The sequence below is a fragment of the Emys orbicularis genome, chromosome 10 (genome assembly GCF_028017835.1).
Source record: "Emys orbicularis isolate rEmyOrb1 chromosome 10, rEmyOrb1.hap1, whole genome shotgun sequence".
NCBI lineage: Eukaryota > Metazoa > Chordata > Testudines > Emydidae > Emys > Emys orbicularis.
The window spans coordinates 40,124,708-40,151,250 of record NC_088692.1 but is presented as its reverse complement, the minus strand read 5'-3'; the positions used below and the strand labels follow the sequence as shown (position 1 = coordinate 40,151,250).

Here is a 26,543-nt window from a genome sequence, read left to right as displayed (position 1 = left end):
AATCTCGCCCCACTTCACTTCACAGCTTGGCTGCTGCGTGACTAAACCCAGAGGAGCAGACTTGCTCCAGTCAGGTGCAGCAAATTCTCTTGGAAAGTAGGAAGCCCTCAACTAGAGCTACGTACCTGGCTAAGTGGAAGCGGTTCTCCAGCTGTGCGGCAGAGCATAGTATCTGCCCAACCCAGTCGTCTCTCCAATCCATCCTGGATTATCTGCTTCAGTTGAAGAATCAGGGACTCACTTTCTCCTCCATCAAGGTCCACTTGGCAGCCATATCGGCATTCCACCCGCATATTCAAGGTCAGTTGGTGTTTTCACATGACATGACATGACAGTGAGGTTCCTGAAGGGCCTGGAAAGGCTCTTCCCGCTGAACAGGGACCCAGTTCCCCAGTGATATCTCAACCTGGTCCTCTTGAGGCTCACCGGGCTGCCCTTTGAGCCTTTGGCCTCATGCTTCCTCTCTCATCTCTCGTGGAAGGTGGCTTTCCTGGTGGCCATTTCCTCAGCGAGGAGGGTCTCCGAACTGCGGGCCGTCACGTCGGAGCCACCATATACTGTTTCTTACAAAGACAAGGTCCACCTGCAGCCCCATCCGGCTTTTCTGCCCAAGGCGGTATCCTCCTTCCATGTCAACCAGGACATCTTCCTCCCGGTGTTCTGTCCTAAACTACACTCCTCCAGTGAGGAGAGGCGGCTACCTGCTTTGGATGTTCGGCGTGCTCTGGCTTTCTATTTGGAACGCACCAGACCTTTCTGCAGATTGGCTGAACTCTTCATAGCAACAGCGGAAAGAATGAAGAGCCTTCCTGTGTCCTCTCAATCAAACTGGATCACCTCTTGCATCCATACCTGCTATGAGCTGGCTCAGGCCCAGCCCCCATCAATTTATGAAAGCCCACTCGACCAGAACGCAAGCATCCTCGGTGGCCTTCCTAGCCCATGTCCCTATTCAGGACATCTGCAGGGCCATGACATGGTCTTCGGGGCACACGTTTACCACGCATTACGCCATCACCCAGTAGGCCAGAGATGATGCTGGGTTCAGCAGGGCTGTGTTGCAGTCTACATGTCCATGAATTCCTACCTGCCTCCGGTGGTACTGCTTAGGAGTCACCTAGAATGGAATGGACATGAACAAGCACTCAAAGAAGAACAGACAGTTACCTTTTTTCGTAACTGATGTTCTTTGAGATGTGTTGCTCATGTCCATTCCATGACCCGCCCTACTTCCCCACTGTTGGAGTTTACGGCAAAAAGGAGGGTTGGGGGAAGCTGGCGGTGCCCCTTATACAGCGGCATATGCGTGCCACTCCAGAGTGTGCCTGAGCCGGTCGCCTACGGATACCACTGAGGGAAAAACTTCCGGCACCGGTGCATGTGGTGAGCACACACACCTAGAACGGAATGGACATGAGGAACACATCTTGAACACCAGTTACAAAAAGAGGTAACTGTCTTTTCCTTCTTACCGCCCGTGATGGCTGTTGGAACTCCCTTCTTTGCCTTGGCAAAATTCTTATAGTGGTTCTTATACAGTTTGTTTGTTGGTTAGAATAGTTTTTAGTAAGTTTTAGTGTGATAGAGTTAAGACATCTCTCCGCGACTGGTGAGGTGCCCCCCGCCTTGGTCTCTGGGGTTTAAACCTTGTTCTTCCTGTGACAAACCTGTGTCCACCAGTGACCCTCACTTGAGCTGTCTCGAGTGTTTGGAAGAGGCCCACAGGAATGATCGCTGATAGATCTGTCGGGAGTTTTAACCGTTGTGACAGACCAAGACTAGTGGGGTACAGGAGTCTGGTAGAGGGCAAATATACTGGTCACTGGATGAGTAGTTTTCTGTTCCCTGAGTGACCAGAGCAGGGGCTGCATTAGAGTAATCAGGAACCTGCTAGAACCAGTTAAGGCAGGCAGGCTAATTAGGACACCTGGAGCCAATTAAGAAGAAGCTTCTAGAATCAATTAAGGCATGCTAATCAGGGCACCTGGGTTTTAAAAAGGAGCTCACTTCAGTTTGTGGTGCGAGTGTGAGGAGCTGGGAGCAAGAGGCGCAAGGAGCTGAGAGTGAGAGGGTGTGCTGCTGGAGGACTGAGGAGCACAAGCGTTATCAGACACCAGGAGAAAGGTCCTGTGGTGAGAATAAGGAAGGTGTTTGGAGGAGGCCATGGGGAAGTAGCCCAGGGAGTTGTAGCTGTCATGCAGCTGTTACAGGAGGCACTCTAGACAGCTGCAGTCCACAGGGCCCTGGGCTGGAACCCGGAGTAGAGGATGGGCCCGGGTTCCCCCCAAACCTCCCAATTGACCTGGACTGTGGGTTCTCCCAGAGGGGAAGGTCTCTGGGCTGTTCCCCAACCCACATGGTGAATCTCTGAGGCAAGAAAATCCGCCAATAAGCGCAGGACCCACCAAGATAGAGGAGGAACTTTGTCACACCGTGCACCCAAAAAGACAGGACATCGAGACTAAAGAAACTCTTGATGGAGGTAGCACTGAGACCTGCCTCGGAGCGAAGATCTGACTTGGTGCTGCGTACATTGTCATTGGTCTGCAGTGCGCCTCCCACTGGTAGAGGCTCTCAGCACTGTTCCTCCTCACCAGTGCCCAAGAAGAAACATCATAGGCACCATGAAAAGAGCTGCTCTCCAGCACCAGGAGGTGAGAGGCCTCCACCAGCTCCAGGCCAGTACCAATACCACTCTCCAGGATCTTCTGGTTCCCCGGTGCTGGGAGGATCAGTGCTGCCTTGGTCACCTCGATCTTCCTCCACCACCTCCTCCTGGTCATATTTGGTGTCCTGATTTTTGCACCACTGAGACAGGCGAGATTGCACATGCCACTCCCCGCAACCTTTGCTGACCTTCGGAGTTCTGGGCGCGATGATGCCCCAGAACACTTGGCCCATGCAGTGGCCCTTCTGGAACCCATGGGGGGTTTCCTACGGGTCAGGACACCAGCTCACGGTGTTCCTACTCGGTGACCTTGGAGAGTAGGGCGCCACCAATACTGCACCGAGAAACCCTGGATCTGAACACTGGTGCCGATGCAGGGGCTGGCCACGGTCCGGAGCCTGGCATCTAACAGGGTGCACAACCTGATGTGCAACCAGGTACCTAAGCCGGTATCAGTCAGCGGGAGCGGGTTCCCTGCGGAGAGGACGCATTGGAGGCTGTGACAACTTTGTACAGCTCTTCCTCCTCTTTGCCAGATGAGGAGCTGATGACAAAGGGGCCACCAGGATTTATTAAAGTGGGTGGTGTCCAACCTGGGCTTGCAGGCTGAAGTCGTCAATTAGCCAACCCATAGCTTCTTGGACTTCTTAGCAGCAACAGCTCCCGCAAAGGTTGGTCTCCCCCAGCATGAGGTGATTATGGAGTCTGTTAAGGCTCTTTGTCAGAACCCAGCCTCCCTCCTGCCCACAGCCAAAAGAACGGAGTGGAAGTACTTTGTACATGCTAAAGGCTGTGAATTTTTATTTTCACACCCTACCCCTGGGTCACTCATGGTAGCGGCTGCCAATGAGAAGTATCGCCAAGGCCAAGTGGGGTCAACACTGAAAGCAAAAGAACTTAAAAAGTTGGGCCTGCTTGGGAGGAAAGCCTGCTCAACAGGCAGGCTTCAACTTTGCATAGCGAACCCGCAAACATTGCTGTGTTGCTATGATTTTAACACGTGGGAAACAATGAATAGATTTAAATATAGGCCTCCCCAGAATAGCCAGCAGGAGTTCTTGACCCTCACGTAGGAGGGCAAGACAGTGGCCAGAGCCTCTCTGCAGGCAGCCCTGGATGCTGCAGATTCTGTGGCCAGATTGATGGCCACAGCCATCACCATGCACAGACGCTACTGGTTGCAGGCATCAGGGTTCCTGCAGGAAGTTCAACAGCCATTATGAGACCTGCCATTTGAGGGACCTGTGATGGGTTGGGTCACAGTAACTCCCTCAAGACTGTCACTCGATGTGCTGGGATATCACTGAGAGCAAACCCCACTGCCAGAGGTGGCTTTCCTCCACTCCCGTCTTGCTGAGCTCGACACACCAGTCGGCTACAGCACAGACCAAGAGGTTGGGCCACGCCCCCTGCAGTTCACAGAATTTAGGGGACTGCTCAGGTAACAGGGACTTCCCCAGCTCCCAGTATTCAGTCTTTCCCCAAATGAATCCATTTTACTCTGTATAAAGCTTATACAGGGTAAACTCATAAATTGTCCGCCCTCTATAACACTGATAGAGAGATATGCACTGATCGAGAGATATGTTTGCTCCCCCAGGTATTAATTACTTACTCTGGGTTAATTAATAAGCAAAAGTGATTTTATTAAGTATAAAAACTAGGACTTAAGTGGTTTCAAGTAATAACAGACAGAACAATGTAAGTTACCAAGCAAAATCAAACAAAACACGCAAGTCTAAGCCTAATACAGTAGGAAACTGAATACCGGTAAATCTCACCCTCAGAGATGTCCCAATAAGCTTCTTTCACAGACTAGACGCCTTCCTAGGCTGGGCCCAATCCTTTTCAGACCAACGTTGTGGCTTATGGCCTGGGTCCAGCAATCACTCACCCCACCCCACCCCACCCCACTCGTAGTTACAGACCTTTGTTCCAGTTTCTTTCAGGCATCTCTTTGGGGTGGAGAGGTCATTTCTTGAGCCAGCTGAAGACAAAATGAAGAGGCTTCCAGGGCCTTTTATATTCTCTCTCTTGTGGGCGGAAACCCCTTTGTTCTTCTGTGCAAAATCACAGCAACAAGATGGAGTTTGTAGCCACCTGGGCAAGTCACATGTCCATGAATGATTCCGCTTTTTGCAGGCTGACGCCATTGTTTATATGTTAGTTTGAACGTTCCCAGGGAAGCTCAGATGTGGATTGGCGTCTCCCAAAGTCCATTGTCAGTTAAGTGTTTCTTTATTGGGCACTTACTCAGAATAGTCCTTTCCCAAGAAGCTGACCAAATGCTTCACTGATGCTACTTAGAATCAAACATATTGAGATGCAAGTACATAGCCAATGTTCAGAACTTCAAATACAAAAATGATACACACATACAGACAGCATAACCATAACCAGCAAGTTACAACCTTTTCATAGACACCTTACTTGACCTCCTCTGTACAAGATTTGGTGCAACTATAGGACCTTGGTTGCAACCATCATCTATGTTCATGTCAATAACGTCACAGGACCCTTGATCTTTTCAGAGCAAACAGATGCCAGGCTACATGGCCTAAAAGACTCCAGGGCGACATTACAGTCCCTGGGGCTGCATACTCTGGCACAGCCCAAGAGATTGTATAGGCCAAAACAATATCGGCATTTTTATCCCCAACCACCCTGGCATGACCAGAGGAGGAGAAGAAACAATGGGTTTGGGTGTAGTAGGCCACCTCCACCCTCCTCCACAGGGCCTTCACAGTTAGCTCTGTGTCATTCTGATGAGGTGCTCAAGGGCGACCTATCAATCCCTTTAATCAAGCATCCAGTCATCCCTATCTTTTCCATCCGCATTTCCCATTTCCTCAAAACTTGGGAACAGGTTACTTCAGACCGCTGGGTCTTAAACACAGTGGAGTTTAGATATTCCCTCTAGTTTATTTCTACCCCACCTTTCCACCTACCTTCCCCGTCCCTCTTCAGGGACCCTTCTCATGAGCTTCTGTTAGAGCAAGAAGTGCAATCCCTTCTCCAGATGGGAGCTGTGGAAGATGTTCCACTATAGCTAAGGGGGAAAGGGTTCTAGTCCCGCTATTTCCTGATCCCCAAAGCCAAGGGAGGTCTTGGACCAATCCTTGACCTGCGTTGGCTCAACTCCTATCTCAAAAAGTTTAAGTTCCTCTTGGTCTCCCTGGCGTACATCATCCCGTCACTGGATCCAGGGGATAGGTATACTACCCTTGACTCGAAGGATACATACTTTCATATGCTGATTTTTTTCCAAGGCCACAGAAGATTTCTGAGGTTTGTGGTGAACCAAGGGCATTACCAGTTTGCAGACCTGCCATTCAATCTATCAGCCACTCAGTGAGTCTTCACCAAGTTTATGGCAGTGGTAGCGGTATTTCTGAAGAGAAGAGGAGTCCACATATTCCTGTACCTTGACGACTAGCTCATTATGGGCTGGTCTCGAGCGCAAGTGGAGTCCGACATCATCCTCATACAATTGACCTTCCTGGCATTAGGTCGTCTAATAAATGTGCAGAAGTCGACCCTGACGTGTTCAAAGAATTGAATTCATTGGAGCGGTTCTCGATTTGATGTTGGCAAATGCCAGTCTTCTGGAGGACCTCTTTCGGGCTATCTCGATGATAATAAGCTCCCTACAGTCATAACACTTCTCTACAGCCAAAATGCTTCTGAAATAAATGTAGTCAAACTTTACTAATTCTGGGTCACTGAGAACGAAAATGATGCTTAAAATTGTTGATTGGCTCTAGTTTTCAAGATATGCTATTGGGTCAGTATATACGACCCTTGACTTGGGAATGGCGGAGGATAAGTGAGTTATAAAGGGAAGGGATCTCAATTTAAACCAGAAATGACTAAAATACATCTTTGACTGGATCTATGAATAAATCTATGACTGGGTTTGGACAGTTCTTGCTTTTTAGGCAAAACAATGAATGATGCAATCTGAAGCTGGTATTGCGTCATACATGATATGAATTGCATCATGTTATTCCTAGAAGTCATGGATGATGCAGTCATAACGAAGCTTACATCACTCTGCTGAACAAATTGCCCTATATCAGCTCTAGAAATCATACAGTGTCGTGCTCTCTTATTTGTCAGTGTTTGATTTTGCAAAGGGACACATTTCTGTTTAGCCAAAGTGAGCAGAGATGCCTCGTCCTTGTGTGAACAGTTCAGATAACTTCTGCTATGTTTGTGGTGAAGTGACTTTTGCATCACAAAAGCGCAGTATAACCACTATGGTTAAGAAAGCCTATCACCTTTATTTTGGCTGCAAAATTGGAGATCAGGTCAAGAGGTGGGCCCCACACATATGCTGCAACACTTGTGCAACAAATCTTCGCCAGTGGTTGAACAGGAAAAGGAAATCTATGCCTTTTGCAGTGCCAATGATTTGGAGAGAGCCAACAGATCATACCAGCAATTGTTACTTCTGCATGGTGCCTCCAGTTGGGAAAGGTGTGTCAAAGAAGAAAAAGTGGACTGTGCATTATCCAAACATTCCATCAGCTATACGCCCAGTACCCCATGGAGAAGGACTGCTGGTTCCTGATGCAGCAGAATCATTCTCACTTGAGTCACACGAGGAAGAGGAAGAGGATGAAACTTCTGGTCCTGAACCATCAATGTCACAGGACCCACATTTTCTCCCATCCTCCTCCTCTGAACCACACCTCATGACACAAGGTGAACTGAATGACCTTATCAGGGATTTGGAACTACCCAAGAGTAAGGCAGAGCTGTTGGGCTCCAGACTACAGCAGTGGAATCTCCTGGCAGGTGATGTTAGGGTTTCCATGTTCCGTGACCGTCAAAAGGATCTTGTCCCATTCTTCTTCATGGAAGGTGATCTTGTAGCCTGCAACAACATCGATGGTGTGATGGCAGCCCTCAACATCGTTCACGATCCAGATGAGTGGAGACTGTTCATTGATTCATCAAAGACGAGTCTTAAAGCTGTTTTACTGCATAATGGCAATGTTTTGCCATCAATTCCAGTTGGTCATGCAGTCCATATGAAGGAAACCTATGACCACATGAAACAACTTTTGAGGTGAATAAACTATGACCAACATCAGTGGCAGCTTTGTGGCGATTTGAAGGTTGTTGCTCTCTTGCTTGGTCTGCAGACTGGATACACAAAGTACTGCTGTTTTCTCTGCGAATGGGATAGTCGTGCAAGAGATTCCCACTACATCAAGAAAGATTGGCCACTCCGACAGTCATTGGAGCCTGGGAGGAAAAGTGTTCAGCATCCACCACTTGTTGAATCAAGGAAGATTTTGTTACCACCCTTACACATCAAGCTGGGTCTGATGAAGAACTTTGTCAAGGCCATTGACAAAACACAAGCAGCTTTCAAGTACCTCCGTGGAAAATTTCCAAGGTTAAGTGAAGCTAAGATAAAGGAAGGTGTCTTTGTTGGTCCTCAGATTCGTGAACTTCTTCGAGATGATGCATTTGACCATGCACTGCGTGGCAAGGAAAAGACGGCATGGAAAGCCTTCCAGTTAGTGGCAATACATTTTCTCGGAAACAACAAGGCAGACAACTACAGGTTGTTGGTGGAAAACCTCCTCAAGGCATACAAAAGCCTTGGTTGCAACGTGTCACTAAAGATACATTTTTTGCACTCTCATCTAGATTTTTTTCCACCGAACTGCGGAGCAGTGAGCGACGAGCACGGCGAGCGATTTCACCAGGACATTGCAACAATGGAGAAACGCTATCAGGGCAAATGGAGCCCATCAATGCTTGCAGACTATTGCTGGACAGTGACAAGAGATGCTCCATTTAATGAATACAAGAGACAAGCCAAGAAGCGCTGAGTAGACACTGAATAGGACTAAACTATGTACATAATAGTTTTTTGCCTTTTGTTTCATAATAAATTTTATTTATATAACCCTTTTGCTGATTTTTAAAGTGTTACATAAACAGGACAGGTGAAATATTATCATGTAAAGCAACCATAAACACATGAAAAGACCTAGGTTTACAATTTATGATTAAAACTCTACTATCTACACAATATACATAGACATAAAATATAAAAACTTAAATATCTTAGATCACAACTGTCAGGCATTGCTTGAGCCTACTCGGCCATATGACTTCGTGCACTTACCTAGTTCAATATCAGAGGGGTAGCCGTGTTAGTCTGAATCTGTAAAAAGCAACAGAGGGTCCTGTGGCACCTTTAAGACTAACAGAAGTATTGGGAGCATAAGCTTTCGTGGGTAAGAACCTCACTTCTTCTTCAGATGCAAGTAATGGAAATCTCCAGAGGCAGGTATAAATCAGTATGGAGATAACGAGGTTAGTTCAGTCAGGGAGGGTGAGGTGCTGTGTTAGCAGTTGAGGTGTGAACACCAAGGGAGGAGAAACTGCTTCTGTAGTTGGATAGCCATTCACAGTCTTTGTTTAATCCTGATCTGATGGTGTCAAATTTGCAAATGAACTGGAGCTCAGCAGTTTCTCTTTGGAGTCTGGTCCTGAAGTTTTTTTGCTGTAAGATGGCTACCTTTACATCTGCTATTGTGTGTCCAGGGAGGTTGAAGTGTTCTCCTACAGGTTTTTGTATATTGCCATTCCTGATATCTGACTTGTGTCCATTTATCCTCTTGCGTAGTGACTGTCCAGTTTGGCCAATGTACATAGCAGAGGGGCATTGCTGGCACATGATGGCATATATAACATTGGTGGACGTGCAGGTGAATGAGCCGGTGATGTTGTAGCTGATCTGGTTAGGTCCTGTGATGGTGTTGCTGGTGTAGATATGTGGGCAGAGTTGGCATCGAGGTTTGTTGCATGGGTTGGTTCCTGAGTTAGAGTTGTTATGGTGCGGTGCGTGGTTGCTGGTGAGAATATGCTTAAGGTTGGCGGGTTGTCTGTGGGCGAGGACTGGCCTGCCTCCCAAGGTCTGTGAAAGTGAGGGATCATTGTCCAGGATGGGTTGTAGATCACTGATGATGCGTTGGAGAGGTTTAAGCTGAGGACTGTAGGTGATGGCCAGTGGAGTTCTGTTGGTTTCTTTTTGGGGCCTGTCTTGTAGCAGGAGGCTTCTGGGTACACGTCTGGCTCTGTTGATTTGTTTCTTTATTTCCTTGTGTGGGTATCGTAGTTTTGAGAATGCTTGGTGAAGATCTTGTAGGTGTTGGTCTCTGTCTGAGGGGTTGGAGCAGATGCGATTGTACCTCAGTGCTTGGCTGTAGACGATGGATCGTGTGGTGTGTCTGGGGTGGAAGCTGGAGGCATGAAGGTAGGTGTAGCGGTCGGTGGGTTTTCGGTATAGGGTGGTGTTAACGTGGCCATCGCTTATTTGTACGGTGGTGTCTAGGAAGTGGACCTCCCGTGTAGATTGGTCCAGGCTGAGGTTGATGGTGGGGTGGAAGCTGTTGAAATCATGGTGGAATTCTTCCAGGGTCTCCTTCCCATGGGTCCAGATGATGAAGATGTCATCAATGTAGCGTAGGTAGAGAAGGGGCGTGAGTGGACGAGAGCTGAGGAAGCGTTGTTCCAGGTCAGCCATAAAAATGTTGGCATATTGTGGGGCCATGCGGGTGCCCATAGCAGTGCCACTGGTCTGGAGGTATATATTGTCACCAAATTTGAAGTAATTATGCGTGAGGATAAAGTCACATAGCTCAGCAATAAGTTGTGCTGTGTCATCATCAGGGATACTGTTCCTGACAGCTTGTATTCCATCTGTGTGTGGGATGTTTGTGTAGAGAGCCTCTACATCCATGGTGGCTAGGATGGTGTTTTCTGGGAGGTCACCAATGCATTGTAGTTTTCTCAGGAAATCTGTGGAGATAGCTGGGAGTGCTGGTGGCGTAGGGTCTGAGTAGGGAGTCCACATATCCAGACAGTCCTTCAGTGAGAGTGCCAATGCCTGAGATGATGGGGCGTCCAGGATTTCCAGGTTTGTGGATCTTGGGTAGTAGATAGAATAACCCCGGTCGGGGCTCTAAGGGTATGTTGATTTGTTCCTGTGTTAGTGTAGGGAGTGTCCTGAGTAGATGGTGCAGTTTCTTAGTGTATTCCTCAGTGGGATCTGAGGAAAGTGGCCTGTAGAATTTGGTATTGGAGAGTTGTCTGGCAGCCTCTTTCTGGTAGTCAGACCTGTTCATGATGACAACAGCACCTCCTTTATCAGCCTCTTTGATGATAATGTCAGGGTGGTTTCTGAGGCTGTGGATGGCATTGTGTTCTGCACGACTTAGGTTATGAGGCAAGCGATGTTGTTTTTCCACTATTTCTGCCTGTGCACGTCGGCGGAAGCATTCTATGTATAGGTCCAGACTGTCATTTCGACCCTCAGGAGGAGTCCATGTGGAGTTCTTCTTCCTGTGTTGTTGGTGGGAGGGTATCTGTGTATCAGTGCGCTGTTCAGTGTTATCTTGAAAGTATTCTTTGAGTCGGAGGCGGCGAAAGTAGGCTTCCAGATCACCGCAGAACTGTATCATGTTCGTGGGGCTGCTGGGGCAAAAAGAGAGTCCCCGAGATAGGACAGACTCTTCTGCTGGGTTGAGTGTGTAGCTGGATAAATTGACAATATTGCTGGGTGGGTTAGGGGTACCCCTGTTGTGGCCCCCTCTCCAACGCATCATCAGTGATCTACAACCCATCCTGGACAATGACCCTGCATTGCTATTATGAGGTTGAACCTAATACAGTGAATATTTGTATTTATTATGATAGTTTATTGTACCTTGACTGCACTTTTAGGAAATTTTAAACATTTATATTATATATAGGATGATCATTTTGGGGCTATCCCATGGTATGTTTCATCCCTTATTTATGTTAATGAATTGAATAAGCAGCCCGGGACATGTTCCACCTGTCTTTACATGTTTGTCCTCCTTTTGATTTTGCAGGAGTGTCACTGAGCATCCAGAACTGCAAGATCGCATCCCTGTTAGCCACTTTTGGGACCATGGTGAACCAAGACTTTTTGTATGTGAAGCAGTCCTTGAACCAAGCCTGCAGTTTCCAGACAAGCAGCAGCGGCAGACAGAGAGCTCAGAAAGCACAGTATGTTTTTTTTCTCTTGCTCTGCTCTGATTTGTTTTTATCCCAGTAATAAACTATTGGTTCTGGCCTTCACTAAATTATCTGTGTTGATACTGTGATCCGGTGCACAGAAGGTAGCAGCCAAACAAACTTTTAAGAGTCTGGTACTTGTGACTTCTATTGGTCATAATACATTTTGTTGTTAGCAGGGGGTTTCATGCTGAAAATATTAGAACTCGTGGTAAGAAAATAGGAAAATCTTAGGAGCAGGAGGCAAGTTCAAAATGTTTTTCCTGAAACTACCTAGAGCACTCATATTGTGGTTTTTGTAAGCTCAAATCAGTAACAAACAGCCCAGGGTGTTTTAGTTTTGTTTATTCCCATAGAAACTCAAAGATATTGATTTTCATCATGAGATCATTGGGGCTTTTCTGGAGGGTTTGCAGAAGGCTCTAATGCTGCTCTTCATTGCTCATCTGTGGGGATTTTCCCCCATAAGTATATATAGCTGAGAAAAAACATGAAAAACACTGCAAGTTACAAAGTAAGAGAGGAAGGGACATAACTCTATGAAGGAACCCAAATCTCAGTGTCGCAGGTAGATGTGGGCCTGAACCAATATCTGAAATTTGGGAATATTCAAAATCCAAGCTTGGATCTGGATTAGAATTGTGCAAGTGAGGTCTGTTTATCAGTGGATCAAACCCAAAATCCCAGATCTGAAACACCATTCCATTTTGAAATATGGATCCAAATTTTGTCTCTTGGGCCCGTCTCTAGTAACAAGATATGTTTACTTAGAATGATAAAGACCCTTCAGTTAAAGTTGAACTGCAAAGTACCAAAAAAAAAAGAAGTCTTTCCTCTATATTGCTTCTTTGAGACAGCCTTTATACCTCTTTATTGCACTTCCCAGAAATGGCTCTTATCTGCTTTTTTTACATTTTTTTTTAAAGTGGTGAATTAACACTAAATGTTGCCAAGATTTAATTTTACCAGAGAGCCTGTCAAATAAATCAAAGGCTCTTCCTTGCTAATGTGCTTGCAGCACTCCTGACTTCACTACCCTGACAATGCTTCCTCCTCATCTGCTCTCTGGTGGGGAATCCCTACAATTGTTCCTTGAATCTAAACTGTATAGGTCCATGTTGCCCCTTCCAGACCAAAACCATGCATAATCCTGCCATAATCCTCTCCAGATTAGACATATCAAGCCCTTACATTTCTCTTTGCTGCATGATCTTGGCAAAATCTTTGGAGAATCTGAATAGTGGGAAAGTGAAGTTTAGGTTGCAATCTTTTGTGGCATCACATTCTGGTCCTCTGGAGACCTTGTCAAGGTTCTCCAGCAAAGAGAAGGAAATAAAGACTTGATATTTCTAATATGAAGAAGAAGCAGAACAAAATGTTTAGCGTTTAAATAATTTTGGCTCTTTAAACATAAAGAAGCAGAAAAGGGTCAAATAATTTTTAGTTTGAGACCCTCTATTCAGCAAAGCACTTAAACTTGTGCTTAATATTAAATGTGTGAGCGGTTCCTCTGACTTCAGTTGGGTTTAGATGCTTCAAGTTAAGTGTGTGCTTAAGTGCTTTGCTGAATTAGCAAATAACTCTGATATTGGTGTGATAACCCAAAACAATCTGTGAGCTCCTTCTACTGCTGAGCAGCAATAGTAAACTAACAAATATTGTTCTTCAAACCTACAGGGAGGGTTACTGACCTCCAGGGATATTGTTATGCACACAGAAGGTTAAATAGTAGGCATCTATGTTTTGGTTGCTGAATGACAACTAAAGCCTTAGGCCTTGTCTACACTGAAAAACTTGTCTACACTTGAAAAAACACCCCGCTGAGCAATGCAAGTTTCAACACTGTAAAGTGGCAGTGTAGATAGTGCTGGTAGCTATTCCCCTCGTGGAGATGGTTTTATTACAGCACTGGGAGAGCTGGAGCCGTGACAACACAGCCACATTAAAGTGGCAGCTTTTTAACGTCGGCTGTGTAGACATACCCTTAGAAAAGAATGTCTGTAGTGAAACACTTTGTTTGAGCTTTTAAAATGGCACTAGGAATGATGCTGGATTAAAAATAACTTAAAAGTAGTTGAGTGTTTCTTTATGCCTATGTTGGGTCTTTAAAACAGAGACTTCCGGAGCAGGAGTGTGCTACCGGGGCTTCCCTCTTCAGGGATGGGGAGGCTGGTTCCTGAGAGGCAGAGGTGACTGGCCCAGTGCAAACATAGTTTAAAGTGTAGAATGACTTGCTGGCCACTTACTGTAGGGAGGAAGCCTGTTGCTCTGCCCTCACCAGCAGGTGTTTGTGTGGTGTTTTTGTTCAAGTGAAGACTCTGCCAATTGAAAATGGAAAATAAAAACAAAACAATATTTTATTTCCCCTTCCAGCCGGAGGTTTTGATTATATCATTCTTCAGTACTGAAGAGCATGGCCTTTTGCTTCAGGACAGCTTCCCGTTGCCTTCAACCTACCAGGCTCTTCTGGGCATCGAGGTGCCACATTATTACTTTGCAAAAAAGGTGAGATCACAAAGAGGACATCCTTTTCTACGTCTGCCACAACCACATGCTGACACCTTTCTTTGCACTTGAGGCCAGATACAGCCAAATGGAGCTTGGAGTAAGTAGGTGCAGCGCCAATGAAAGTTGTGACAAAGGATATTTCTACACTGCAATAAAAAAAACTGTGACCCGAAATCTCAGAGCTCAGGTCAGTTGACTCAGGCTCACGGGGCTCAGGCTGCAAGACTAAAAATTGCATTGTAGATATTCAGGCTCAGGCTGGAGCCTGGGCTCTGAGACCCTCCCCCTTTGCAGGTTCTTGAAGCCTGCAGCCTTAGCCTTGTGAGCCCGAGTCCTTGGGTCTTTTATCACAATATGGTCATACCCAAAGGTAGTAATAAAATGGATGTATTGACAATGTAATGTAAATTGAACTAATCTGGCATTCCATGGATGTGCAAAAGGTGAGTGATATACAAGCAAAAGAGATGGAGCAGTTATCAGGAAAACCAACTAACAAAAGTGTAAAATAATCCCGTTTCTACTTTAATTTATGCCTGCACCATCCCTGATACTCTTGGGTGTAAAACTTAACTCTGGCATAAGTAGGTGCAGTTCCTATTAACTTCAATAGGAGCTGCAACCTACTTACATCAGGACTGAATTTAGTCCCCACTAAATACCAAATGGGTATAAGTTACACTCATCTTCCACTACCATTGAATGCCTAATTGGTGCAAGTTACACTCAACCACCCTGTAACTTTTGGTAAGTTTGAATGTGGATCCAAACTTTGTGGTTAGCTCCTAATCTCTTAAGAAAAGAGACTACACAAGAAACCTACATCTGGATTGTCTCAAACTTTGGGGAATTTAGAGCCAGAACTTTGCAACCCAAACCTGTTTCTAATAAATAGAATACAATAACCTTTCCAAGCAGAACTGGCTTTTATCTGGATTGCATCTAATTTTGTTTTCCCTTTCCATAAATTGCAAGATTGAAAAAAAGAGCTGCTACATTCCAATTCCACCTTATGCATGTTTTTCTTCATGCTCTGTTTATATTTTACTTTAATTTTTACCTCTCTCTTTCTCCTTCTGTATTGTTTTTTGCTGCCATTAGTTGTTGTTTCGGAGAGGATGTATCTATAAGCCTGTTGTAAGTATCTATAACTGCCCCCTTCCACAGTCTTCATTCATCTGCCTCTTTCCCCCTCCATTTTTTTTTTCAATCAGGACATTTCTTTTAAAGGCTGAATTACTTGTTATTTATTTACTGACACAGTAAACATATCCTAGTCTTGTGACTATTTTAAACATGGAAAAGTCCATTTGACACAACAAACCTGTCTTAGATCTGGTCTACACTACAGAGTTAGGTCGACGTAAGGCAGCTTACATCGGCCAAATTATGTCAGGGTCCAGACTATAGTCTTGCTCCCACCTATGTAAGTGCCCTGCTACATCGCCATAATAACACCACCTCCATGAAAGGCATAGGGCTTATGTTGGTGTAGTTAGGGCAACTGTGTCTGTGTAGACCCTGCAGGTTACTTGCTTACTCCATGCTGGAGCTGTGAAATTCACAAGAAAGCCCGGCTCACAGCTTGGGCTGTCACCCCGGGGAAGGTGGCGGGGCTCCAGCTGGAGCCCAGCTTCCCCCTGGACTCCTGGCTCGCCGCTCCCAGATGTGCTACTGCCCAGGCTCCCTGCTCTGAGCTGGGCTGCCCCCCTGGGGTCCCAGCTCCTCATTCCCAGCCAGACTGTGCCTGCTCCACTTACAGCCAGGCTGCCCCCCCCCAGTGTCCCCGCTCTGAGCCGGGCTGTGCCCACCTGGCTCCCTGCTGGGAGGGCGGTCCCAACCCAGCTCCCCGTTCTGAGTCAGACTGCACCCACCCGACTCCCCACTCCCTGCAGGGATCCTGGGTACTGCCCACTCTGCGGGGTCCCGGTTCTCTGCAGGGAGCCTAGCTGCACCGAGGCTCCTGGCTCCCCACGGAGAGCCCGTGGGGGGTGGGGTTTCAGCCGGGCAGAGTTGAGAGCCTGGGCTCTCAGCCCCCCACACTGCCCCTCTTAAGTAGAAGTGCTTCTGGTGAGGACGCGCACACCACCGACAGAAGGAGAGTAGTGTGGACATGAACCACCACAGTAATTACTATGGTGACTATAAGTCGACCTAACAATGTCTTTGCCTCTCCTGAACCAGGAATTCCCCAAATTGTATCTAACACTCATTTGCACTGTGGTTTGCATTACTTAGTCTGGCTAATACTTCAGGTGTTTTATTCATTAATATGTGGCTTTAAATGTGCTCTGGCATAGTTTTTAGATTAGCTCCCTTAAATATTAACATATGGCTTTTCCCTACACTTCTCTGGCAGTGAAAATGGCTTGAATAGACTGCCTAAATTAGTTAGAATGAGGATGGTTCCGCATCCACGGTGGCTCAGACCAAGATGTTTCATTGTGTTTGGCTTGTAAAAAGTTAATTCTTAAAGTCTAAAGAGACTATTTGGTGCTGGTGACACAACAAAGGGATATCTCTTGTTTTGTTCAGAAGAATAGTTAAATTGCCCTGTGGTGGCTCTGAGTGGAGTTGTAATTTAGATCTTACTGAGGCTCCGGGGACTCCAAAGTTGCCATTTTTGTGGAATATGGTTGTGAATCTGAGTACTAATAATGGGAAGACAGGAGTAAAAAATAAGAGGTTCTGGATAGTTAACTTAAAAAATAAATTCACCATTGGGCAGAGACCAGTCATAGAAACTTTCAGCCTGAAAGGTTCAGAAATGTAGGGGTTATTATAGAAACTATAATGCAACCTTAACTGTAATAGTTACTCCTGCTCCTTCTGGGATACTGTACAAACCTCTTATCTGTAACTGATGAAATACAAATGTTGAGCCTCATGACTTAATGTGCTTTAGTAATTTTTAGAAATACTCCTTCCTATATTCAAAGGCACTTTGAAAAGTAGTATAGTATTAATTATTCTGACAACTGTAAGAGTTTGACCCTCCTCCCATTTAAGTTTAAGGGAGTTTTGTCATTGACTTCAAGTAGTCATATGGTTAAAATCTTGTAGAAATCTGTATCTGTAGGTCAAGGGAGTGTGTTGAAGCCTGCTTGGCACCTGAGTGATGGTAGTTTTCCTTTCAGCCAGGAGAAGCCGAGAAAGAAGCACAAGTGGAATCTGGCTCAGTACAACTCTCACAAATGGTTGCCAAAAGGCCCATGAGAGATTTCATTGGTCTGGAAGAGTATGACAAAACTACCCGTGAAGCTATGCTGAACTTCAGCTTCTATCTAACAATTGGGGACATGGATGAGGCCTTCAAATCCATCAAACTCATCAAAAGGTGGGATCTAAATATTTGTAATGACTCATTTAGTGGTGGGATTTATTTTCACTTGAGTCATATGAAGTTTTGTTCCCTTTAGACTTCTTTAATTTTTCCTCCTTCTCTTTACCCTCATTCACACTCTGTCGTCCTAAACAAGCTGAAACCTTTACCCTTTAGGTATTATATTAACTTTTTCTTTGCTGGTCTTGTACTATACCTGTCGTGGTGGTGTCATCCACTGAGAACAATGAAATGTCAGGACATACCTAGTGCATCTAGCAGTACAGCAGATGGGATGTACCTGGCATGGTCAGCAGCAGTCAAATGAACTTCTATGACTGTATGATATTGGACATCTCATCTTAATACCCATGCTCATGTTAATTTTAATGCTATTAATTGGTAGTGTTGTCAGATGTTGACTGCGTGTGTGTTCTCTCTGTGTGCTGACCCAGCTCTGCATAGATAGCTGGCACAGCAGACCTCAAGCAAACTGCCTAATGACCACAAGATCCGTTTGTGACATTGCACTCTATATGATTTTATGAAAATATGCTAATGAGTATGAATATAATGTAACTGGAATATGCTTCATGCAAAAGGTCTCTTGTAAGATATCATTACAAAGCTTATAATCTACTGAGTGTGGTCATCCTATTTGTATAAATGTATCACTCTTGTATCTGAAATTAGAAATATGAAATATAACTCTGAGGGCCTATTGTAATTATGCAGTGTGGGCCATTAATGGTGGTTTGGAATCTTGATGGCTCCTATTAACCAGGACAATTGTCTGTAAATGGCTCTGTTTTACTTGTAAGTCTTCCTGTATACGTGTGTGCTGGCAAGTGGGTAACGAAGTTTTACAGTGACGTGATCATGTCATCTGAACTGGAATCCATCTTTAACCTGGTGTCTTTCCATTTAGAAGGGGGGGGACCCAGAGAGACAAAAGATTCCTGCCTTGTGCCAAAGCTATATAAGTGGGTGGAACAGAACAAAGGGGGCGGCCATCATGAGAAATCTCCTAGCTACCACCTGAGCTGGAACAAGGGCTATACCGGGTAAAGGATTGTGCCCAGACTAGGAAGGCTTCCAGTCTGTGAAAGAAACTTATTGAAACATCTCTGAGGGTGAGATTTTATCTGTATTCAGTTTTATTACTGTATTAGACATAGACATAGACTTGTTCACAAGTCACTTTTTCCTGTCTGTTACTACTTGGAACCATTTAAATCCTACTTTCTGTATTTAATAAAATCACTTTTTACTTATTAATTAACCCAGAGTATGTATTAATACCTGGGTGGGTGGGGCAAACAGCTGTGCATATCTCTCTATCAGTGTTATAGAGGGCGAACAATTTATGAGTTTACCCTGTATAAGCTTTATACAGGGTAAAATGGATTTATTTGGGGTTTGGACCCCATTGGGAGTTGGGCATCTGAGTGTTAAAGACAGGAACACTTCTTAAATTGCTTTCAGTTAAGTCTGCGGCTTTGGGGCATGGGGTTCAGACCCTGGGTCTGTGTTGGAGCAGACTGGCATGTCTGGCTCAACAAGAGAGGGTGCTGGAGTCCCAAGCTGGGAGGGCAGGGAAAGCAGGGGCAGAAGTAGTCTTGGCACATCAGTTGGCAGCCCCAAGGGGGTTTCTGTGACCCAACCCGTCACACCGCTAAGTTATGAAGGCACTCAGTGAGGTTTTTTGTCAACGAAGCACGGTCCTAATGCCCCGGCTCAATGGTTATAGGTACACTAACACATGTATGCCTGTTGCAATGGACTAGCTCAGTTAGGGGGGAGGGATAGCTCAGTGGTTTGAGCATTGGCCTGCTAAACCCAGGGTTGTGAGTTCAATCCTTGAGGGGCCATTTAGGGATCTGGGGCAAAAAAAAAATTTTTTTAGGGACAGTACTTGGTCCTGCTAGTGAAGGCAGGGGACTGGACTCAATGACCTTTCAAGGTCCCTTCCAGTTCTATGAGATAGGTATATCTCCATATATTATTAGTGGCGGGACTTTCCACTGTCCCCTAGGCCAGACACACTCTCTGAGACTCCATTTTATACACCGATACAAACAAGTTACATATTGCCCCTCTGACATAGTTAGTTACTGCCCCCTCATGTGGCTTGTTACCACCCATTACCTTGTATATGTTGGCTCAATCAAAACATCTCTATTCATCACACTGTCATCCTGACCTTATCTTTAAGAGAGGTCAATGTGTTCTTGTTATCTTTGGGGACGGGGAAGTGTTTGTACCATATTGACTGTCGGGTTGTTCTGGTACCATCCTTCTGGAATGTGTTTGTGTGAGTGTCCTGTGCCTAGCCTTTTTTAGGAATGTGTGTGTTTTTTGCAATACCAGCCCTGTTCTTGCCAGGTTCTGTGAGCTTGCAAGCAGGCAGAGCCTGACCTCTGCTAACTTTGCTACTATGCTCTATATCAGCAAAGCTTGACCACTACTTTTGTTCAGGCCTCACACCAGGTCTTGGATACAAGGGCTTATGTCTCAGGCTCCCTTCTTACTATAGGTAGATAATATTATGGTATGTTGAATACATCTAACCTGAATCATGATTCATTACAAAATGGACATTATGAAAATATTAATGTGTGCTGAAAGTTGCAGTTGTTCAGGCATATTGTACAGCTGCACAAGTCAGGACTTAACTGAACATCTACACTTCTTGGTCTGTTGAAAACACTTGGCCTCTGGCCTTGGGCCTTTCAGTGCACCTGATGGATTCAGATGTCTGGGGTAAACACACACCTTGTCACTTGTTATCACAGTGCACCACTGATGAAAATAATTAGTTTTCAAATGTTACAGAAGGATAGCCATCACTTTTCAAGGACAGATTTGCAAATAAAACATTCTAACCATGTGGATTCTCTTTTGTTAAACAGATAAAACATGATTAATAATGATTGATCTTATTATTTGCCATTCAAATACAAAGTACATCATCTAAAGGGAATTGAACATTCACCACTTTATTTATACATTTAAAATAAACACAGTAATACCAAATATTACAATGTTACTGACCACATAGGTGACTTTTAAATTTTAATATACATATTATAATATAGATATTGCAATATTAGCTGAAATAATATGTCTTAAATATTCCAATACTTTATTTTTAAAAACTGTAATTATAGCACAATTATTTTTAGAAAATACCTTGCTTTTCTGTAAAATAAGTCAGAGAAATGGAAACAAACTTCCGTTGGTTTTTATAAACTGGTATAAGAAAAAACTTCTTATCAGCTTTATAGAACTCTGCTCTCTAGAGCAATGTATTGTGGGGGGCTGAATTCTAGAAGTCCTTGGTTCTACAGCATCAAGCTCTGTAGAGCGCTACTGACTTTGGGCATCGTGCAGAGTGGCAACTGGGGCTGCATTCCTTATTACGTGAGAATTTGGGTGCAGAATAGAACTCAAGAGCCACTTGATGACCACTTTTTAACAAAGTGAAGCAAAATATAAAGGAGACAGTGACAAAGATGAAAAGCAGAGAATTCAGCTGGGAGCAGCATAACAGCCTCAGAGAGAGATTTTATAATGTTCGCAGCTCATAGTCATTCAGTCTTATCAGTGAGTATGATCAAGGTAACATCTTATACTGGAAGTTTTAAAAACATTTCTCATTGCTGCTTGTCCTTTTCTAACTCTTGTATTTAGGGACTTCTGCAGTGTAGTTTTTGGCTTGCTGGTTTGCTGCCTGATACTACATGCACATTGTTGACATGAGCCATCATGCTGTATAGCATCACACTTATGCACTAGAGGTCTGATCTTGCAAGGTGCTGAATACTTTCAGTCCCACCAATTTATTTGGCACTGAGGGGTCTGACCTGCAAGGATCAATTCTTAAATGCCCAGTTTTCAAATTTGGGTGCTCTGATTTGCATATGTGAGGCAATTATGCTCCCAAGTATCTGCTTTAGGTGCCAGTGTGCCAGTATGTGCAGAATGAACATGCTGACTTAGGCACCCAAGTTTGAAAATTGCATGCCAAGTCTGAACACTTTGTGGGAAAAGAGAATTTAGTATATTCATTCATAGTAGCCATTTCTGACAAAATAAGTTAATAGTATATTTGGGGGTATGGGGAGGTCGCGGTAAAACCTTTTCCCATAGATATTAACCCACAGTGTAAACAATGGAGTGCACTTTCAGCACAGTGGGTAGGGAGTTTTAGCTGTGTACCTCTCTTTCAATGTTAATGGCACCTCTAGCTGCCTGCAAAATTAACTTAAACACTCCCAAAGTCTCTGTTTTTAAGGACAAAACAGTGTCTGAAAACACACACACTAATTTTTTTACACTCCTATAATTTACAAATGGCTAGAATTATATTACTTGCTTCTGGGGTTATAGATTGTGTTCCATGCTTCAGTGTGGAAGACATGTTACAGCCAAATTAGATGTTCCTAACAATTGGGTAGGTCAGGCTCACCTTAAAGGAAACATTACCTAAGCCCAAACTATGCTTTTGTAAATTTTGACACCCATGACAAATTTCCTGCTCTGTCAGACTGTTTATCTATTGGGTCCAAAGGAGGCTTCTGAACACAGCTGAGCCCTTGAGCTTGTTGCATTATTATTAGGGAGCAGGATAACTTCATTCAAAATAAGGGAAGAATTTAAAGTAGTAGGTTGCCCTTTTCCCACTTTCAGTACCCTGACCAAACTCACTCTGTCTCTGCCACAGTTGAAAACTCCTGGCATATGGCTGTAAAGTTCTATCGGGATGCTTGTGCTGACAACCTAATATTTTTCCATTGTACAGTAGAGGAAGAGGGGTGCTGTATAATATATATATGTGTGTATTACACATATATATATATAGATAGATGGAGCCCATCCAAATAATAATTGAGGGCCTCTTTTCAAAAGAAGTGAGCTTTGTGATGTCCTTCGACACTTAGTTTTAAATTACAGTGTATACTTATAGAAAACAATTCCAATGCAAGTCTCCTCAGAGGACTCTCCCTTTTCAAGCACATGCTCTCAGCATGGTGACTCAACATAGTCGTTCTCCAGCCCCCGGCGGAAGTGAGCAGTCAGGGTACGGCTAATGACAATGACCCGAGGCGCCATGCAGTCCTCCCGCCTGTGAAGGATGTTCCATATGAGAATAGCGGCTGCCAGTGTGGCCAGGAGGCAGGCCCCAATGTTCAGGTAGCAAGACCAGGACAGGTTGGTGTAGGGCCCTATACGGTAGAAAGTTACCAATCCAATGACCAGAACAAAACCTGCAAGCAGAGTGAGAGAGAGACACTTTTTCAAAATGGGTACTTCTCTTGAATTTCTCTAGCACATTTCACCCCAAAGGATCCCACACTGCTTCAGAAATTATACACAGGGATCACTTTACCCAAAAACATGCAGCCTCTCTGGAGTGAAACCCAGGAGGTTTCTAACAGAGCATAGAAACACTATACAACAGTTTAGGACAGTATAAGGACAGAAAAAGATAAATTATCCAGATGAAACTACAAGAAAAATTTAGGAAAATGGAATGTAATATTCAAGCTTGATTTGGCCAGGTTTCTGGAGATAACACTTCTAAACTTATTAAATGTGCCATCAGAGGCGCTGCCTTTCTAATGTGGTGGTGGGTGCTTGACACCCCAGCTCTGCCACAGGCCCCGCCCCTGCTCCACCGCTTCCCCCAAGCCTCTACCCCCACCCTGCCTCTTCCTGCCCCGTTCTGCCCCCTCCCCTGAGCATGCCTGGCCCTCGCTCCTCCCCCCTCCTTCCCCAGTATTTCCTGCACAGCACGGAACAGCTGATCTGCAGTGAGTGGGAGGCAGTGGGAGAGAAGGGAAGGTGCTGATCGGAGGGGCCGCTGGTGGGCGGGAGGCACTGTGGGGAGGTGGGGCACTGGATGCTGGTGGGTGCTCAGCACCCACCATATTTTTTAATGTGGGTGCTCCAGCCCTGGAACACCCATGGAGTCAGCGCTTATGTGTGCAATAGATTCTTTAACATCCATATGGTCAGAACCTCATTGTATATCTTGACCAAAAGAGTGGGTACCTGGATTTCCCCCTCCACATCAGGCCTATTTCTTTCCATGCTGATTTAAAATATCCTGTGCCCCACCAATCCTCTTTTGTATGCTTTTTAGTACTTGTGTCTCATTGATACTATTGGTGACAAAGGCCTATGATTTTTCATGCCGCCTTTCCTACTCTTCCTGCCAGTGCAGCAAGTTGGTATATTGATTACAAATATGTATAAAGCAACTTCCATCATTCAGAAAACTACATTAATTCAGAAATACATTTTTAAAAGTATTTAAAACAAACCACCCATATAAACTATAAGTAGGTAGAGAAGGTACATAATAGAAAGAATAAAAAATATACTGTAGAGAAAGGGAGATGGAGAATATAAGACTATGGGGGACCCCACCATCATGGTGGTAATTAAACTTTTGAAAAAAACGTGTTCAGGTTAAAAGCCGGGAGGGAGGAAAATCGAGGGAGATCAAGGTCCAGCACCAGTGACAACCAAAGCTATGTCTACACTAGCAAACTTAAAGTGGCACAGCTGTACCGATGCAGCTGTATCGATGCTGTAAGATCGCTCGTGTAGCTGCTCTATGCCGATGGGAGAGAGCGCTCCTGTTGACATAATAAAAACACCTAAATGAGCAGTGGTAGCTATCTCAGCAGGAGAAACTGTCCCACCAACATAGTGCTGTGCACATGAGTGCTTATGCTTGCAAAACTTATATCAATCAGGCAGTGTTTTGTTCACACCCCTGAGTGACATAAGTTTTGCCAACATAAGTGGTAGTGGTAATCACCTAATAACCTAAAAGACAATGGTAAAATCACTCAAAGACTGGTGATGTAAGTGTAATAATAACACTTTGCACTTCTCTAGTGCTTTTCTTTCAAAGATCTCAAAGTGCTTTACCAACAGTAAAGCGTGAAATTCTCACCACACCTCCTGTGAAGCACCATAAGTAGTAAATAATATTCTTCCCATTTCAAACTGAGGAAACTGACAGGTGAAGTGATTTATCTAGTCATACAGGAAATCTGTAGTGTAGAGTAAAGGATAGGACTCAAATCCTGTGGCTCCCAGTCTCATGTGTTAACAAGACTGTCCTTCCTGAAGGATGCATCAATAATGCAAAATTGCTTTACAGCCCTCTATGCTTCCCTTCCTCTCCTCCCATTTAAAGCTAGTTATCAACTTTTAAGAGAGGTAATTTGTAGATCGAATTAGTTTGACAAGAACTTATACAAAGAGGCAAATATGTCTTGCTTACTAAGTAAAACACAGCTTCCTCTTCTCTCAAACACTTCCTTAACCACCACTATAACAGAAGAAATTAATATGGACAAAAGGACCCCATAATGGAGGAAGACTGAAATAAACAAAGGTCAATAAACAGCCAAAGAAGGATCTACAGATACCATCTCACTAAGTTCATGGGCAAGGACAAGTCATGCATGAGCCAGTCTTTCCTAAGTTTCCAGTGTCTGCACGCTATCTTTCTGCATTAGCAGCATTGCTTGGAAACAGTGTTATCACAGAAGGTCTGCCTTTCTATTGTATATAAAGTCATCCTAGCAGTGATTGGAGACGCCGTCACTAGATACAGATCCCTCACAGGGAGCACTAGTTGGGAGTATATCTCCCAGTGTTAGAAAGTAGCGGGCAACAGCTGTTAAGGTTTTCATTGTGCAAATAAGTTTTATTTTCATTGAAGAGTTTCAGACACTAATTTATCTCTGGTGCAACTCCACTGAAGTCAGTGGAGTTATATAGAGCATGGATTTGGCCCCATATATTTTCTAGAGCTTTTAAAAAGGTATTCTTTCAAGTCGATCTGCTTCTAGGTGGGGCAGCCCCAGTTTGTCCTTGTTTTCTGTCCTTTCACAATCGCTTCTATGAAATTCTCTGCTCACTTACCTCCACTTTTAACTTACAACACCTTGTAGACTATGGGGGTGTGCATTGCAATGTTGCACTGTAACTACCTCATGTAGACCCTGCTGTTGGTAGTCCATCGCTGACAATTACGATATTGTCACAGTTCTCATCTATGGCTATGCATATGACTCTGAAGTCTGAACCCTGATGCATAGTCGACCACACTGAGGGCATGGGAAATCTGTATTTATGATGTTTGATGATGCAGCTGTGTGGCACTTTTCATGTGCAGCCTGGAGATGAATTTGTCGATTCTGCTCAAACCTGTTACATGCTCATCTTGTCAGAGTCAGTGAGTCCTATTCTGAGCCATTTGCTCAAGTTCTTTGGGATTGATGCCAGCCCATTGGAGACTGTTCTTCAGATTATCTTTTACTCTTAGGGGAATTCTGTGCCAAAAATTAAAAATTCTGCACACAATATTTTTAAATTCTGCATATTTTATTTGTCAAAATAACACAATATGATCATACCAGTTTCAATTATTTTTGGTCATTTATTTCAAAATACCTGTCAGCACGTATGTTTGTAACAATACAGAAAACAAAAAAGATACAGGAAATTTTTTTGACAAATAGATTCCTTACTAGGCATATTAATACAGAACTCTGAGTAATAATTCATTTAAACTACAATACAGAACCGTGTTTCCCGCACCCTTCAGAAGCAGTGCAAAGGCTTGGGGGAGTCGGGGGTAATGGAGAAGCTGAGGGAGAGGGAAGTAAATTGCTGGGAAGGAGCCTGGGTGTGAACTTGGAGGGTTGTTGGGTATGGATGGAAAAAGTATGGAACAGGTTTTTTGGGGGGGTAGGGAGGGATTGTTAGGGAGCTTCCTCCATGCAGACCCTGGCTCACCCCTAACCTCTCCCCTTCAGTCAGGCACATCTGCCCCTGCCCCCATGTGTCCTTGCACCCCCCTCCACATGTGTCTCCATCCCCACTCAGACACCCACTCCCCCCATCCCCATGTGGCCCAGCATTCCCTTCCCCTGTCCCTATGTGGCT

General features: G+C 44.6%; 2 protein-coding genes across 2 annotated transcripts in view; one reads left to right on the top strand and one right to left on the bottom strand.

The window, feature by feature from the left end:
* IFT140 (intraflagellar transport 140) overlaps positions 1 to 26,543 on the top strand; it is a 242,819-nt gene that overhangs the window by 146,478 nt on the left and 69,798 nt on the right. Inside the window, 3 exon segments of the mRNA XM_065412296.1 lie at positions 11,592 to 11,728; positions 14,111 to 14,242; positions 17,383 to 17,582. Coding sequence (XP_065268368.1) covers positions 11,592 to 11,728; positions 14,111 to 14,242; positions 17,383 to 17,582 — 469 coding nt within the window.
* TMEM204 (transmembrane protein 204) overlaps positions 22,593 to 26,543 on the bottom strand; it is a 36,764-nt gene continuing 32,813 nt past the window's right edge. The window contains exon 3 of the mRNA XM_065411476.1: positions 22,593 to 22,837. Coding sequence (XP_065267548.1) covers positions 22,593 to 22,837 — 245 coding nt within the window. The remainder of the gene's footprint in view (positions 22,838 to 26,543) is intronic.